Below are 19,687 nucleotides of genomic sequence, written 5' to 3'. Positions count from 1 at the left end.
CCTGCGAGCTGGTGATACCATACCATGTGTGATACACGCATGGGATACGAGACATTTTTTTAATGATGTGCGAAATTTCTTCAGTGTGGACAATACAGTAATTGCATAAACTAAATTTATTATTGAAACTGTTCTGTAAGGTGTAAAATAGATTAGAGTCGGTCACACTACAGGGGCTATCATAACAAAATTATAAAACATGTGCAATGCGATGCCAACATAGCAGATTTGTCTGCAGAGCTAGCTATAGTTAGGAAATGTACACAATTCACGGTTAAATAAATGTTGTAGATCCTCTCACCCTCTCTTCTCAAAAAATGTTAAACCCAGCCAAATGAAACTCAAGCATTATTTAAGCCACCCCTTCTGTCTCCTACACTAAAATGGAGATATAAAATTATGTGGTACAATATGATACATTAAAATAACAGTGATAGCCAACAACAATAATACTCTGAATGAGATTACTTTCCACAGGGATCCATCCTGTTTTGGGAGAAAGACAATTATCACATTGATTGCTACTGATTGGAGAGACAACATCAAAGGTGAAAAAATGAAAATAAGACAGTGTAGGAGGCTATTTAGAGGCATAAAATATCAAACCATAGACATAATTTAAAGTCTTACAATACTTGAATATGGTAATAAAATACCAGAATTGAAACAATTATGCTATACATTACATATTATCTGCAAGTGTATTTTGTTATGGCAAAGCTGAAAGATATTTTGCGGATGTGCACTTGGTAAATGACTTCTCCTGAAGTTTAATTTGGTTCCAAAAAATCCGAATCAAGAGCAAAACATTTCAATACCTTCAAACTGTGATGGCCCTGTGACTGTTCAGCCCACTCCCATGGTCGTAAACTTTTGCTCAATTCTTTTTAGTGCACATTGGATATGCAACTGTTACAGCTTAATTTAATGTCTATTCATGCTTGTATGCATCAGCAGAGCCAAGTAAACCACTGTATAAGATATTATATAATTTGGAATAGACTCAAATGTATATTGTTACATGTACTATTCAGAAAATATAAAGAAATATCCTTAATTTTGAAAGAAATGAGAAGCCCGCATGAGGATATATTGCCCATCACCAAAAAATATATGGGTAGGTTGAACAGCATTTTCATTTTTCCTGGCCTAATGTCACATCTTTCAAAGTAGTTGCAGAAAAGATATCACATTCAAAGTAAAAAAAACAAAAAAACTTTTAAATGAAAAAAAAAATTTGGATGGTGCTTTCTCAAATAAGTAACACAACAAAATAATCATTTTCTTGACAATACCCCAACACTTTTATGGCCCTCCTTTATGTTGGAACCCAAGGTGAACTCAGTGAATTCTCCTTGTCATTATCAATATAATGGAAGTAATTGAAGTTTGGATTTTGATGTCGAAGGTACAGCTCTCTTTACAAATTCAGGGCCATTCTTTCCATAGCAAGTTGTCGCTTCAAAATGAATTGCGTAATAACGCTAGTGTCAGTGCAATGAAATAATTATATAAACAACATTTCAACCAAAGACAACGCCGAACACAATTATTGAAAGTGGATATTTAAAGAGTGGATCTTAAATTGCGTACCTAGTTTAATAGTTTTTCAGGGCCACCAAATATTCCAAAAAGAGGTCTGCCGTTTTATCAGTAAATGTTTTAATATAAGGAACAAGATGTAAATGAGGTCGAGTGCATCTTCGGAGTCACTGCATGCAAACGACTTTTTCCGTCTATTTTTGGGAGTTTCACTCTCTGTTATTGCGACTTGCTATCTTCAAATGAAGGAGACTTTCAAGACTACTATTACTCGCGGAAAATGCACAGTGCAAAGTTACAATTTTTAACTGGACACATTTTTATTAGCGTACAATAGAGATATAAGATACATATTAGCGAGGAGTCAGTGTACAGTCACTTTTTCAAAAAGTCGCTTTTTTTCTTCTTGCTTTTTTCCAAAATTCCAGGGGGGCCCGCGGGCTACGGTACTGTTGTAACACACACACACACACACACACACACACACACACACACACACACACACACACACACACACACACACACAAATAGACTACATAATTTGAACAAGACATAGAATGAAAGATTTGTCTTCCTCCACCATATCATGTATTTTATCCATACAAACTATATGACAGATGTTGAACACTGTGCCTTAGGGCTGGGTGGCAAAAATATATAATTAAAATGGGTCAATCGCTTCTCCTAAAAACTGAAATGTTCATCGTTAATTAACGTCTAATGTATATCAGTTAAGCAAAACACACACACACACACACGCGCGCACGCACGCACGCGCGCACACACACACACACACACATACATACATACATACATACATACATACATACATACATACATACATACATACATACATACATACATACACACACACATAGACTACAGAATTTGAACAAGACATAGAATGATATATTTGTCTTCCTCCACCATATCATGTATTCTATCCATACAAACTATATAACAGACGTTGAACACTCTGCCTTAGGGCTGGGTGGCAAAAACATATACTTACAAGGGTCATTCGTTTCTCCTAAAAACTGAAATGTACATTGTTATATAACGTCTGAAGTATATCAGTTAAGCAAAAAAACACACGCACACACACACACGTACGCACACGCACGCACGCACACACACATACACGCACGCACACACACACACACACACATACATACATACATACATACATACATACATACATACATACATACATACATACATACATACATACATAAAACATACATACATACATACATACATACATACATACATACACACACATGCATGCATGCATGTATACATACATACATACATACATACATACATACATACATACATACATACATACATACATACATACATGCATGCATGCACGCACGCGCGCGCACACACACAGACGTACGTACGTACGTACATACATACATACATACATACATACATACATACATACATACATACATACATACATACATACATACATACATGCATGCATGCATGCATGCATGCATGCATGCATACATACATACATACACACACACACACACACACATACATACATACATACATACATACATACATACATACATACATACATACATACATACATACATACATACATACATACATACATACATACATACATACATACATAGACTACAGAATTTGAACAAGACATAGAATGATATATTTGTCTTCCTCCACCATATCATGTATTCTATCCATACAAACTATATGACAGATGTTGAACACTGTGCCTTAGGGCTGGGTGGCAAAAATATATAATTACAAGGGTCATTCGTTTCTCCTAAAAACTGAAATGCATGCATGCATACATGCATACATACATACATACATACATACATACATACATACATACATACATACATACATACACACACACACACACACACACACACACACACATACATACATACATACATACATACATACATACATACATACATACATACATACATACATACATACATACATACATACATACATACATACATACATACATACATACATACATATAGAGCTTCATTTGCATAGAAGCAGTTCCAGATTTGTACTAGTTTCGGTTACCCAGACTCTCACCATTGGGGCTCTTCTACGAGATCACCCGGACGTACGTTTGGGGTGGACTCGTTGGCACAGCCCCAAGCGGCGAGAGGCTGGGTAACCGAGACAAGACTTGTACACCCTAGATCATCCTACAATACTCCTAGGACGACGAATGATTTATAGTCGCAGGTTTTCAATCGTAATTTAATGGTAGGTGTTAATTGGTGAGATTCGACTTGACATTTATATTATCTGAATATCAACCATTTTATAGATTCACGGAATTCAAGGTCAGGGCATGTCAATAAAACGACAGGGTGTACAAATGGGAACATTGTCAAGTTCGTCACCCCAGCGAAATTCACATTTACATGTTCTTAAAATAACAAGAACTGACGTTATGATTAGAGGTAAATATTTTGTTTGTTCGGTATCCATTATTATCTATTGTTATGCTTTACCTCATGTCTATTCTACCACTACTATCCAAATCGACAAGTTTTTCAAATTTGAAAATCTTCATGTAGGTCGCCCCCTCGCGACACTTCACTCCGAAAGTGACTACTAGGTGGATAACCGGTATAATGAATAGCTTACATTTTCTAAAACAAAACGACAACTATAAACAAATTTTTGAATGTGTCAGTTTCGAAATGTGAAATAATAATAATAAAAAAATATTAATATACAAACGTAAATATCTAGATGTAAAATAACTACTTGTACTTACGTTGTTGTTGTTGTTGTTGTTGTTGGAGCCTTTTCATGACGTTTTCGGAGTAGGGCTTTAACATAAATCCCAAAGGGCATATTTCTGATTGCAAGCTGTTTATTTGGAGTCTGATAATTTAAGAACACAAAAGTAGTACATGTACATTACTTCATACTGATACATAATAGTATTAATGCACATTTATAAAACACTTTATTTACACAGTGGGTGTCAACGTAGCGCTGATCAATTACTAACACTACTGGCAATAGGGATGTGCCGCAAAGTTTCAAACATCAACATCTCCACATTCAATTTCATGAAACGGTTCCGGTTGTTGATGGCGCTATACAGCACATAATGCGGGAACAAGAACACGTACCTTTACAAATGTTAGGCGACCGACACATACGAATTTTAAATGAATTTCTAAGCCTTTCTCGAGAATTTGCGACATTTCTTCAATACATGTAGGTACACGCCCTTATCGACCCAGTGAATTTTAAAACGGCAAAGTGGACCAATAGTATACGTATGATTATTCGTAAAATATGGGATACTCCCGGGGGGGGGGGGGGGCACCGGTCATACACATCTTCTAGATCTCTCAGTGTCATCCACGTATAAAGACCACTAAAGTGACGCTCTGCTGCGTTGTTGTACAATATTCAAATTTCACCAGGAATTGATATCAAAATGGAAAAGTTAGACTTTTTAAGCAGGAATACAAAATCTGAAACACCGAACCATTGCTAACTATATTTAGTGCTTAAAAACCGTGTTTACGGTATGTGCACATCGTAGTAGAAGGCCGGGTAAAACAAAATAAGTAAAGAACGTGCACTTTGACTTTCAAAAGATTAGGGTTGCTCTGTTCATTTGTATCTCATGATCATTGAATTATACGTGATCCTAAAAACGATGGTCAGTTAAGCCATAGACCTACTCCACGTGAAATGTCTATGGTTAGGCCTAATCGTGAAAAGACTGTTTAAATCACAGGTGTGTGTGTACGATGTGTTGATGGTATTTTCCATGTATGATCATTTGATGCCTTAGTACTAATTCAAAAAATTCCAAGTGGACTTTAGTAAATTATAATGATACTTTGCGACTGAATACACGAGGTTGTGGCCTTATTGTGGCGTCGGGTCATTAAAAACAGATGTAAGCACTTACCTTTCTACCTGTAATTCCAACTTTTAAAAGTTCCTGAACCAGGACGACTCCAAAATTAACCACTAAGATGATTCGGAGTATCCAATCTACAGAAGCTATCCAACCAATAAACTAGACAAATAAATTAAGGGCGTTATATTACCCGTTTCTCTTAACTTACTGTGCCCTCTAACGTGATGCTATTAGAAAAAAATTGTGTCTACTAGTGATATATTGTACGTTAAAGGTCATATGGATGACAATACATAGGGTTAATTCTGGATTTGTAAATGATGAAACAAAATAAAAACAATTGAAACAACAAAGACCAAATCCATATTTGTAACTCAATGATTAGCAAAACAATTTGAACTATGTCAAAATTGTTGTTCAATTGGACGTACATGAAGTGATTGTAAGTAAAAACGAGACACAGTCGTCACCATCCACATCCAGTCGACACAAAAGTTTGACATTTCCCGTTATATTTATGAAGTTTACATCTCTGCTGTGGATGAAACATCTGTACATATAAAAATCACAGCAAAGTACGACTTCAATTTCTAAAACACGGTATTGAAGAAACAATCTTTTGAACACGTACGTGTACACGGGACTACAAAACACAATTTTAATAGTAAAACTTAAATTTTCTATAAGATTTTTTTTTTAAAGTTTGTTATCAAAATATAAGCTTTGCTGTCAAATTTTGTGTCGAAAACTTAAGTTTTGCTGTTACAGACTTGTGCTTAGGTTTGATTTTTTTTCAAGTAAGCACTAACATTTTAAGTCCATTGCAACGTTTTTCTATAGTAAAGTAACCTAATTCACATTGCTAGAGATTCTCACCACTGTAAATGGCGTAGGATGACATAAGCATGCCTCTGCCACAAGTACACTCGTTGTATAGATCAGATAGATGAAGCCAAGCAAAGAACCAGCTAATTTGTCTTCTGCTGAGATACATGCGAAAACTGGATAAAATTGCAGGACCAAGACAAACACATTGACAGCTCCGGCGAAGACTGGAAAAGGGAAAGGAATGAACGAGAAGACAAAACATATCAGCTATGAATGGCAAAATGTGAAATTGTGATGTGAAATTATGGCTTCATGAAGAATGTATGTCGGAGACTACTATGTTTGGAAATCAAAATAACTCGTACCACCCAAAGGCTTACCATATCATATGAAAGCTTGTTTCTAGATCTTTTGGAATCGCGATTGAATTTGGCAGTTCACGATCTTCTTTTCGAGGAATTCGTCACACTGTTATTATGTGGCTATGTGTTTATTGGTGTTGAAGCGTCATATTTATACATTCACTGGATCATTATGTTCATTCAAAAGTATTGAACAGTAACCCCTCCCCCCACCCCCAAATTTTCTTTTAGAAAAGAGAATGGTCCAAGTTCACTTAAAATAACATCAAAAGTTAAGTCATGTTCTGCGCCGACAGGTTATTTTCAAACTCAAATTCAGCTCAGCAAATGCAAAATATTTCTAAGATATTTTGACATGCAACATTACAAAGTATATTTGATTGCCAACTTTAAAATTTGTATTTTAAGTGTTTGCAACCATAATTTCTCACATGAACATTGCAACTTACTGGGAATTAAAAACTAAATGTAATGGCTTTTGGTATGGCGCCACCAACGTTCATCTTGGTTTGTGCTTTTGTATAGTCATTTGACCCAGACGCGATTAAATGGCAATGTGAGAGCGGTTGTAATGCATATCTCCGAATAAACTTGAATAATGTATGACGTACCTGCTGCCTCGCGTCCTAAGTCACTAAATGATATTGCAAAGTTTCCGGTGAACAGATCAAGGACATTCGATGCTGTAGTACCAAAAGCGGCGAGAAAACCAATACGGTTGCTATGGTCATCCATAAGATTAACCGGTCTGTTGATAAAACAAATAACACTCAGTTGTCAGACAGTAAGGTTAGGGAAATTTATACGTTCTTGGGAATGAAGCTTGGATTGTAAAGTGGGAGATACTGTATACCAATCCTTCATCTAAAGGCTCGGGTTCTAGCAATCTGATTAAAATCTGATACGGTGAAAGTGGCTAGATGTCTTTACTTACCAGTGCCCATCGTTTTGTGTTGGTCACCCAAAACAAAAAAAACGACACAAAACTATGGAAAGAGAGGTAAGTAAAGACATCTAGCCACTTTCAACACATCAGATTTTAATCAGATTGGGTTCATAGGTAATTAAAATAAATACAAATATGTATTATGTAATACATGTATGTGTGTATGCATGCAATCGCATCATGTGCGTGATCGTGAGCGCGCATATCTAAGTGCGCAAACTAGCAATTTTAGTGCTATCTGTACAATACTAAGGGACTCAGTAACACTTACATAACTATGCCAGGTCTTCCTTTGCAGATATCTAAACAACGATATTTTCTTCGTTGGAGGAAAGCTAATGCCACTAGAATAAAAACCTGTGATGAAAAAAAGAACGAAACTCGATGGTAAAGACCTCCTGGTGTGTCCATGTCAGCCTTTGTGTCTGTGTGTCTCTGGACATGTTTATTTCCTTATTGCCCTTTACGTGATATGATGTGTCCAAAAGAGCGTCCAACATGGACATGTTTGCTATAAACTAGTCTTTTGCTACTAAATGAAGAAATTGGCCTTGGCAAAAGCATATGCAACAGAAATACCCCAATTTATGACTGACATACATGGTGAATTGCAAATAAAAGACTATGTTTAAACTAATATATTATTAAATAGTTATATCAATCAAACGAATCGTATATTTGAAGCAGAGTGGGAAAATTATATTGCATTTCCGCAAGAATAGTCGCTAATTAACAAAAGGGCGAATTCGATTAAGTCGTGTAACAAAACCCGCGCCTGTATGGTTGAGCTGCAGATGCAAAGACTGACACTGATGGAACTCATTTCCGTGGGCCTTTACACTTTTGGGCAGGTATTTATCGAGGGTCAGCAATACTTTATGGTAAGGTCATGGGAGGTAAATGCTCAGTTAACAGTGTCACATTGACAGCATGTAAATACAACATATATCACGCTCTGATAACCCTAAGTGTAATATGATCCAGTCTGAGGAACAAACCGTAAAAAAGATATTAAAGACGCGATGGCGTGTCCTGGGGGATCTTAGATGTTGGACGTAATCTACTTATGTGCAGCAGCAAGTCAGTAATTAACGCTCATCATAGAAAAGGGACAAAGCGGTGCCAATATCTAGATAATGTCAGTTTTTACGCACTTTCACACTATTCATGGTCTGAATGTTAAATTAAGAAGTAAAACACATAGAATCCGTCGTTATCACATATAAACCATTATTACACCGAAATATCTTACAGCAAACGGACAGAAAGTTAAATTATCCGATCAAATTCATCCACTCTATGTAAGTGCTCGCAGTCATCATATTAATAACTGGACTATTTAATCATTTTTAATAACCAAGAACGGTCGTGTCATATTCTTCAGCTGTGATGGCAGCAGGTTAGTGCGCAATTGACTCGAATATGACCTACATATGATGCATGTTAGTCGACCTAGAACAATGCTAATGTGGATAGGAAAATGACTTTTATCTTTTGTCACACGCATTCAACAAGAATGATATGAAATAACTATGTCGATGATAAATTCATTGCAAAACATTCCTGATCAAATAATTGTTGATTTATGAACTGAATATGCATGTAATAATCACTTGTACATTTGATGATTTTAGAAATGGTTTGATGATCAATCATCACAAATTTCCGATAATATGAACAGGGCGGTATATTAAATTACCGTTTTAATACAAAATCAGTTTGATTATATCAATCATTTAGCGTCCTAATTGCATACATTTCACTACACTGATGCAACCTTGCAAATTGACAAGTATACCTATTTTCTTGTAACCACTAAAATCGACGAGCGATTTGATCAAGATCTAGCAAACAACACTGTTTTCATGACAATTCAATAACCATGGTATCCTAGGCTACTGTGTTCTTGAACTCTTTGCAAACACTTGTTATTAGTTATTAGTTTGACTGTTAAACCAGAAAATATGAAATTTTCTCAAACAGATTGTACAAGACCGATAAATGTTATTAACTAGTAATTTCAATGTTAGAAAATCAGATCATTGTTTGCTCTCTCGAATTGCATCCAACAAACATTGTGATAATGTGAGAACCGCTGGACATTGGAAGTTGACAGTAAATTTCTAACGTTTTCATTAAAATTCGAGGAGCGCTCTTGATTGATCATGTTTCCTTTATTTGCAACAGTCATGCGTGAGAAGTTGTAATGGTTGCGGTCTGATAATTGGCTAATAATTTCACAGCACAATAGCTTGGAATAGGGCCATCAGAACAAGTTAATGCATACGAAATGGAAAGCGGCTTCCTTTAAGTGTAAACTTAAGAAGACGAAAGAGCAATGATCTGCTAGTAACTCAAAATGTACACTTCTCTGCCTCAGATTCTGTAAGCATCATGTAACATCAGTAAACTGAATGATTTAGCAGATGGCAGACGAAGCAGAGATTTCTTATTAGTTTAACACGGTTTGGAGATAAGGTTGCAATTGCAAGATAACCACAATTATTTGAAAAGCGTCCCGAGATAAATGATAAAATGACATCTACAAAATTGCAAAACAGACAACAATTTTAGTTGTCAAAGTATTTAACTGATAGTTATAGTACAAGTCAAAATATCCAAACGGGGGGGGGGGGGCAAGGGAAATCAAGCTCGGGCTGTTGCGTTGAATGTAACCCTCCCCTGATTCCATCGTGCTAAAAAGTGGTCATTTCTCAACCTTCTTTCTCTAAAACACGACCCTCCCTCTGTTGAAGTAGTTCGAAATGTTGGTTAAAATAATGTCAGAAATGTAACAAGGACACGAGTCACAGAATCACTAATAAGGATTCAATCCCACCGCTGTCACCAATGTTGAAAGTTTTAAAGGCATTGGTTACTTCCCACTACTACCGCCACGTGAATGTGTGTGAAGGCACTGCATTAATAAATACCTATATTTGAATCTCAATGGCTGAACCGGAGGCCACAAATCGATGATTTGCATAGATGGTTAGAGTTGTACTGCCTTTACACTACATAAAGTTTGGCTCGTTACTGTTGTAGCAGAATCTGTTGGCAATATAGGAGAGATATTTCCCCTTTCAACCTTATTTGGCCTTATTTATCTTGTGGTTTTGGTGACAGTATTGGATATTCGCGAAAGTGCTGTGACCATCTTCTCATGAACCAGAGCAAATTATTTACCACAAAATAGATTTGCAATTGGCTAATTTGTGCTCAATATTCGGTAAATGAAAACAACAACATATGATTTAGTTTTGTATATAGATCGAAGGGTGCTGATCTACAGATATCTCCTAGAGTTTGATCGAACGGCCGATAGATATTAGGAAACGAAGTCTTAATACATTCAATATAAACACTCTATATGGTACATTAACATCCCCAGGCTTTAAGATATCCTTTTATGAAAGTCCCAGCCACCTATTGTTGTTTCAGATAAGAAAAATGTGTTGTAACCTTTAGCGAGTAGGTTGAGTCTATAGCTAATTACAACTTAAATAGTTGAGGCATTTTGCATACTGCTATTGTTGACCAGTCAACCCGTTCCGTCTTTATCTGTGTAAAGGAAATCGTGTGAACACTTTACTTAATTAAAAAATTATATAGCTTTTCAATGTCAGTCATTAGTGTTAGTAATCTTCAATGATGTATAAAGGTAAATTGGCAAATACAACACAATGCTTTTTATTGATGCACTTTGACGTTTGTACCACCTAATGAATTTATGGTGATTTTATAGGGTGGAATAGAATAGAATAGAAAATTTAATTGTACATTTAATTTACTCCTGCGGAAACCACATTTTCAGCTGCACTAAGATATATACACAAAATAAACTATAATACCATGCACAAGCCATTTTGTACAAAAAAATATGGAATATATACTCTGGTCATTCTACGAGTTGTAAAAGAGATTATGACTAATACTTGCAGGGAGTCTGTATACATATTCACTTTTATTTGAAATTCAAGTAGTTTTATTAATGTATTGAACACGTTTGTACATGTAACATCATGCTGTAACCAATCACCTTGTTTTCTAATTTCAAAAAATGTAACTTCTTTGGAAATGGGTCAGAGGCCTGGAAAAGCAAATAAACTATACTGTTATCACGAATGGCAGGTTTTCTCTGCCGTACTTACTACACGTTACTTGGACTACATACGTACTTGTATTATACATGCAGTTCTGTAAATCGATTGATGTCGATCACATTAATTCGAGAGATGTTATTTTACTCGGTCTTGAATTGCAGCTTGCTGTAAAACAGACATGGTACAAGTGTAGGTTCGTTATCAAATTATCTACAACGTCGTAAATATTGATCTTTATATAAACGCCAATTTTCTCATATTGACTGCGGTGAGCAGAAGCCCATGAATTAATAAATAGCTGCTAATCAAGACCATAAATTTACATGTCTAAGAATTCCAAATAATGCCTACTATAAACATTTATTAAAAAACATGAAGTATGGCAAAAATGATTTATATAGCAATTGGCGCGATAATTAGGTCCTTGATGACTGATTAGTCTGATTGTTATTTTCCCCACACGTACACTTTCACCAAAGTCTAAAATATATTAAACGGCACCTAGTTATTAGCTGCAGGCTCACAAGTATATTCGCATGGATGTCTGCCCAAAGTAATCTAAAATTGAATGTTTAACACTATCAAATATTTTGACTGAAGTACAGAATTCATCGGTTTCGCTTTCATCCCGGTTTGTCACATGTCAATAGCTAGAACAAACTTATATTTATTTTGAGATGACATCGACGTTGGGTCATTTGGGCACAGTTGTTGAAACGCAAATCCTAAATAGATGTTTTGTTGTTGTCATAGTAACTATACTACTCCTAGGAATTTTTAGAGAGAAAGCGCGCAGCCATCATGATTGAAAAGACTGCTCTTTAAGGTTGAGTAGTTTTGTATGGAATAACCGATAAATACATGCTTTTCCATGCCAAATATTAATAAACTCAGATTTCGGAAGGTAAAAAAAACTAAAAGTATGAAGAGCTGTCCATAACAATAATCCCTCAGGGGGCTTAAATAAGTTAGTATATGGGGTTTCCTAATCACGTGTAAATCACGTGACATTCTTCTAACATGTAGATTGTGACAGATCTAGACTTCAGGGGACTCAAATTATATTTAAAAAATTGAAAGACTGTGATGTTTGTAATTTGGTTATAGACTTATGTCGGGTTTTTAAAAACAATATTTCCGCCATTAATGCTTTCACTGGTAAATTCTGCAGAAACTACAGATACTGTCGGCAGATTTATTCTAAAAATTAGGTGTGAATCGATACATAAACCGATAAAAGTGATGTGCCTATAAATATAATGTCAGTAGTATTAAAGTGAAGCAAAAAAATTAATCTGAAAGTTATATTTCTGCCAAAAAATATAGTTGAGCGCCAAAATGAATTCGGATAATTATGACTACGTCATAATAAATGGTTGTAGAAGAGAAAACTGTTGTCGAATCCTTTCCAGATTTTCACGAGAGGTATGTTGCTAGTGATGGTGATGATCGATATGATGATAATACGCTCTGTGAATAGTTATAGATTTTATCATTTATGACATGTACTGTAATTCAATCAAGGAACACAGGTGTACAAAGATGTGGATAACACACTAGTAGAATTATCTCGGTGAAATATATCCCAGAGTTAGGAGCTTTTCATTATTATGATAAATGTAGCTGCAGCTGTTGCTATTCATTATTTGTAATCATTTATCATAACCAGTTTCATGAAAAATACGAGTGACTTAAGGGGCCTTGTCACTATGAATCAAAAGACGAAGAGTGACAAACTCATAAGAAGGATGCACGTATTATCCGGTCAAATAAAGAAACACGTTTCGCGAATGTAATACAATATAATTATACCTGCGTAATTTATGAAAAAATCGAGAAGAGTAACGGCGACTTTGAACGTTTTAAGTCATATTAGGAGCACCGCAGACGAGTGACGTGGAACGTCCAGGTATAAATTCCATAGTGTTGTTCAAACGCGTTCAACGTGGCTTGTAATTGGTTAAATTGTGAATAAAATGATGATGATGATGATGATGATGATGATGATGATGATGATGATGATGACGACGGTGATGATATCATGATCATCATCATGATGATATCATAACATACATCAAACAGCATGCCGCTGTTAATTCTTTACTTACCGCCGGAATTACATGCCACAAGATATCCTCACTAACACTCCCCGTGAAACAATTGATGACAACAGTGCTGGTGAGATACAAATATGAAATAACTCAAGGACAGAAACGAGTAAATGATACAACAATAATAATTTCTGCTCAAGAAAGAGGAACTAGTTTGCTTAAAAAATAAGTTTTCGAATAAAATTTAAATCTCGCGAGACAGCGAAATCTCGCATGATTGTGTGTAAATCGATGATTGCCAAAATCCCAACTGGACAGCATTGTAACAATCTATCTGTTTGATCAATCAAGTCGGAATTTTGGCAAACACTGTGTAACCCAGTATCGCGAGATTTCACTGTGACATTTTAGTCAATATAAAAGTTTGAGAGAAAACCCCCATCAGACTTGCTTGTAAGTTTTAAAATGTTTGCAAAAATCAATGAAAAATGAAACAAGAAAACTTCCAAATTATCCAAATACAGATATCTGTGGTTAAAATTGTACCGACAACGATTGAAACCATTCTAGTTTGTGTCTACCATTGCTTTCTTGAATTTTGAAGGTGTATTCGTGAAGAATTTTCCATTTTCAATTGTAAGTATGATTTATTGAACGCTTTCTCCTAAATTTAAATGCTTTTTCCTTTTACATCTTTCCGACAAAAGGGAATTTTTGAAATATTTGTAGACTCATATACCGATTAATAATGCATGAAATACAGTAAATAGAATCATCTATAATATAATGCTTGTGAACAGAAGCACATACAACCCATACAGCAGCTGTCTAGACATGCCGCTTGTAATCAATTACAAATGGCGCTGACATACATTGATACAAATTAACATCAGGTTCCTCTGACGTAGGTTCACGCCAAGTTCTTATCTGTTTGTTTATGTCTGTGAAAGATAGTCAAGTGATCGTATACCATATGACTAATAATTCATTCATTGATTGATCAGGTGAACACAAACGTTGTTCACAAATGTACTGAATTTGTTGCTGGTATATCATTCCTATATCGTAGACATAGCAATGCAATTGTGTCGGCTTGTTTTGTCTTTCCTCCTTTCTTTGCTTCTTTGTATAATGTTGTCATTAGTTTCCCTACTTGATAAACTTGCCATAGACTGTGTTTGGCACTGATGTGTTACATCGATATATAGCTCTTGTATCTTTTGCTTGTACTGATTCCCGTTCAAACTGATTCAGTTAATAGTCATTATCAGCCAACCTGTATATTGAATTTACATAATTTACATGGAAATTACATGCAACCTTTCATATATCAAGCTACTGTTTGCTCATCGTAGTTGCGCATGTTCATTTACATAATGACTTCATTTGTATAATCATAGTCTGAGGTATGTAATCCCTCATTCCTGCAAGTCAGTTTATTGGGCGAATATTTTCAAACTGTAATAACGAATTGACCAGAGTCAGCACAAGCTGAAGAAATTAGAGCTATTGGAGTAATTACACATTAACGCCGAAAACGGGTGAACTTGATATGACCGAGTTGAACTTCATCTCAAATTGCCATGGGACTTTAGTGATCAACGCCAGTACCTAATTAAAGCCTGTGCCATCTGACCTACCTTCAACTTTCATTTTAATCACTAAAGTAGAGGAATATTGGCAAGTCTTTCAGTATTATAAGGAGTGAACATACCCATTGTTCCCGAGAGAGTACGAGTTCATTTAAAAGGCCGTCTTTATATTTTTTTTTTCATTTTGTCACTGACAGATTGTTATTAGAAGGCAAAATATCGACAAAGCCTAGTTATTGACAAAAATTAGTTTCCATTTGACGACAACCCTAGAGAATTGCTCAATAAGAACACTTGCGGGTTGTTGACTTTTATTTTTACTTTAAATTGATAATTATAATTATAGTATTCACAAATAGGCAGTCTGTTGATTTAACCAAACTATGACATTTTAAAATGAATTAGTGAAAAATGAGTTGAAATAATTGTTGAAAACCTAATATACATATAGACATTGTATCCATTCCATCGATTATCACTTCAAACGATTAGACCAACAAAAAGAGAATTGTTTCTGGTCAGGACAGTTTGTCTGAAATGGTGAGACGATGCGATTTTTTTTAAATTCTCAACAAATCTGTCACCCAGTCTACTATTTATGGCAGTTACTGTTCTTTTATTTAGAACTTTAGAGCAAGTGTGTATGTGGCATTTGCTTGTTCATAAATGGCTCTGCAGTTGTCTTCGCTGAACTAGGGAGGGGTTATATTTGTGTTTCCCCACGGATCTGCAGACTGCATGGGGTGGACAAAAAAGAAAACAAAAGACTGACGCGGGGATATTACGCGCGCTGACCAGATTGGCCTTATAATCCCTTGATAATGTAACAGAGCCTTTAATCTCAAGCTATATCGTCTAGCTAGGACCGACAATATTTTCATACATCTATGTATTTCTTTTGAGTATACGGTTGACAAACGGTTACTGGTTAAAAAGATACCTAAAAGCTGATTTCTTGATTTCTGCCAATCAAATGTTTGGTCTTTTCTCAATTTACCCCCCCCCCTACATCTCCCCCCCCCCCCACTTTGAGACATGTAATGTGGGCCAATACAAAGGAACCAATCCTAAGGTAGACACTGATAATTGGTTAACTTGATCCATCTTGAAATGGAATCACAGGTACGAGGCTGCTAATCATATTCTTCTCCTATTTTTCAATACACTGAACTCGTTTCCTTAGGCCTTGCTCTTGTTATTCCGATCCAAAGTCATATATATATATATATATATATATATATATATATATATATATATATATATATATATATATATATATATATATATATATAACTCATTATTACACCTCATGATCCTTCTTGTGAAACGGTCCGTAGTGTAAATCCATAATGTAATATCATACTCGTCTTCTTATATATATCTTATATATATATATATATATATATATATATATATATATATATATATATATATATATATATATATATATATATATATATATATACATATATATACAGCGTTGCGTGGTTCTGTTTGATACATCCTGGCAGAAACCAATACGAAACTTTACATTTTACAATTAAAAACACCAATATCGAATGAATACAGTTTCTTGCAACATTTTGTCTGTTTGATGTAAACTAACATGCCACCACATAGACATAAAATCGTTGGCACTCGCGTGTATGTGCTTAGTTGTAGTATGGCGACCTGATGGGTGAGATGAGTGAGATGAATCATTTTGTACCTGTTTGTACAATTCAACGAGCTCAGGACGTCTTATCCTCTACAAGTCTGCTATATATATTTTACAATTCTCGACAGTCTTGTCTTATCCCTAACAGAAAGCTATTTACATAAGGTCATGCCTATTGGGCACCTCGTCTCCATGGTATATATTCCTTCTCTTTCCACGCACGTCTTCACTTTGCGTGATCATTGATTTGCAATGTTGTCTTAACCATGTCAATGCTATCACTAATACAGTCGTTGTTAGAGTTTATAGCGAACAACGAATCTATTTGTGACATGAATATATTAAGGATTACTGATAGTTCATGATGACCTTGTAACTCAATGTTAAAGGTGCGATTATGAAGGCAAAATTGCCAAAACATGTCGATCACATCACTTTGTAAAGTGAATGTACAAGTTAAAACAGAAATATGGCTGCACAAATTAGTCTGTTTGTTTGTCTGTCTGTCTGTCTGTCTGTCTGTCTGTCTGTCTGTCTGTCTGTCTGTCTGTATGTATGTATGTATGTATGTATGTATGTATGTATGTATGTATGTATGTATGCATGCATGCATGCATGCATGTATGCATATATGCATGTATGTATGTATGTATGTATGTATGTATGTGTGTATACCTACTTCTCGTTGTCCACATATGCTCTATACCTCGGTGTACAATGCTGCTTCACCTGGTTCAGTTAAATCGAATCGTTAATACGTAACATCATCACCCACCTGTTGGAAGCTGGTGAGTTGACAGTAGTAGGTATCATTCCCGATGTAGTCACCTCCGTGTTGGAGACCGCTTTAACTGATTGCAGCGTCACGGAGGTAGAGTATGAATTGCTGTCAGGTAGAGAACCTGTATATGTGAAGTCATTGCCGTGGGAGTAATCGGAGGACCAGTCATCACTATATGATAATTCAAAATCATATTCATCAATAATGTTTTCGAATCTGGATTCATTCGTTATTGATTTGCAACGCTCCAACTTCCTGAATTTCTTGTTCATCAAACATCTAATGTCAGTAAGGGCATCCACCATGATCGCGTGAAAGGTAGTTAAAATATCAATGATGCCTGCTGCCATCGTGTATAACAACATAACGAAGAAAAAATCTAGAAGATATGTCTTCAGTCCTCGCAGAAGGATAATCATTTTGGTTTTGCGAAGAGGACTCTGACGGTCGCTAACATTCACCAAGAGCGGACAAACCTGATCATATGACGATTTCACAGCGTCTTGGAGTAGACTGTCCTCACTGGCAGGTTTTTATGTGATGCCAAGGAGGTGACAGCAGCGCCATCCACGTGCGTGCACAGAGGGAAATGAAGATTCTAAAGTCATTGATAGGTATTGAATGATTTGAATTTTTAAAAATTCAACACCTTGAACAGATGGTCGTCTGCTAAACAAAGAAAATACTAACATCGCAACATTTTATTATCTGGCACAACAAACTCTCTTCAAAACCAAAACATTACATTACATTACATTACATTACATTACATTACATTACATTACATTACAACAGTGTGATATTCGCCAAATTGAATCATCGTGAATGGCATCTCAGAGTCACAAAAAGGAATTGTAGCGATCCTTGGGAGATTTTTTTCGGGCAAGATGACATCATGTTCAGGTGACAAGATTTTGTATTTCCGGCGGTTTAAGAAAAACAACTAGGAGTCTTTGAAAAATTTGAAGGAAAGATAAAAGATGCACACTTTCTCCATACTGATAGCGTGTTACATAGTCAAATATCTACGGTACATAGAGATACGTGACTGAGATGATTAATAGAATTATAGCAGGTCTTGTCTCGATTGACTTTGGAAGACGGGTAACCACGTGACATTACAAGAGTATAACTGGGAGCCAAAGGGCAAATAGCGCCTGGACACGTCTTTTGTTAAATTAAGTGGAGACAAACCGGAAATAAGGTCTGAAGATTTTCCTTCTCTGAACACATCTTTTGTTGGCTAATCAAAAGTATTACAATAAAAACAAGTCAGGGCCCAGGGGGGTAATTTCGGTAATGGATGACCGAGTCAAGTGTCATTCTCACTATTACGGTTTGAAAATGATGAAAGAACGACAGGTGTGTGTGTTATTACCGAGCTTCGGTGGTTTATTGTATTCAAAGATATACAAAATAGCCACCTGTTATTTGAGTGCAAGACTTAGTATGAGTCGACCATGTTACGTGTTATGAATGCCAAGAATATCATTGCTAATTAAAATATGGCCTCGAAAATTGAAGATTTAGGGGCAGCTACGTACTGTGAATGAACATTTATGTTCTACACTATAAAGACATAAAGACAACTAAATAAGCTATGACTGCTGGGGTTCCGGCGAAGAGACGTTTTAATATAATTCTGATCACAAAGCGAGAGCCTAACACAGGGACAACGTTCAGCAATCCTTCATACTGCCCTAATGTCGTCGATAATAAATAGAATTTCGTTCCACATAAGTAACTACTCTAAGGGTAATGCTATCGTAATTCTACCTCGCTTGACGTATCTTTCACAAAATGATGTTTCACTTATTCAACATGGGATTTAATACACACCCCAGACAACCTCTAAATGCAAAAGAAACTATAGGTGTCGTGCACAGTGTAGTCCAGTCAGTCTAGCGGAAATTTAGGC

General features: G+C 35.7%; 1 protein-coding gene across 1 annotated transcript in view; it reads right to left on the bottom strand.

Moving 5' to 3' along the window:
• Positions 1-18,188, bottom strand: part of LOC144442958 (stimulated by retinoic acid gene 6 protein-like) — a 26,447-nt gene extending 8,259 nt beyond the window's left edge. The window contains exons 1-5 of the mRNA XM_078132331.1: positions 17,764-18,188; positions 7,251-7,387; positions 6,326-6,501; positions 5,498-5,608; positions 4,337-4,446 (exon numbers count right to left, since the gene is read on the bottom strand). Of these exons, the coding sequence (XP_077988457.1) occupies positions 4,337-4,446; positions 5,498-5,608; positions 6,326-6,501; positions 7,251-7,387; positions 17,764-18,188 (959 nt within the window). The remainder of the gene's footprint in view (positions 1-4,336; positions 4,447-5,497; positions 5,609-6,325; positions 6,502-7,250; positions 7,388-17,763) is intronic.
• Between the last annotated feature and the right edge of the window lie 1,499 nt (positions 18,189-19,687).

This window comes from Glandiceps talaboti, chromosome 12 (assembly GCF_964340395.1).
Source record: "Glandiceps talaboti chromosome 12, keGlaTala1.1, whole genome shotgun sequence".
Lineage (NCBI taxonomy): Eukaryota > Metazoa > Hemichordata > Enteropneusta > Spengelidae > Glandiceps > Glandiceps talaboti.
The sequence above is the reverse complement of the archived record's forward strand: the minus strand, read 5'-3'. Positions and strand labels throughout refer to the sequence as shown.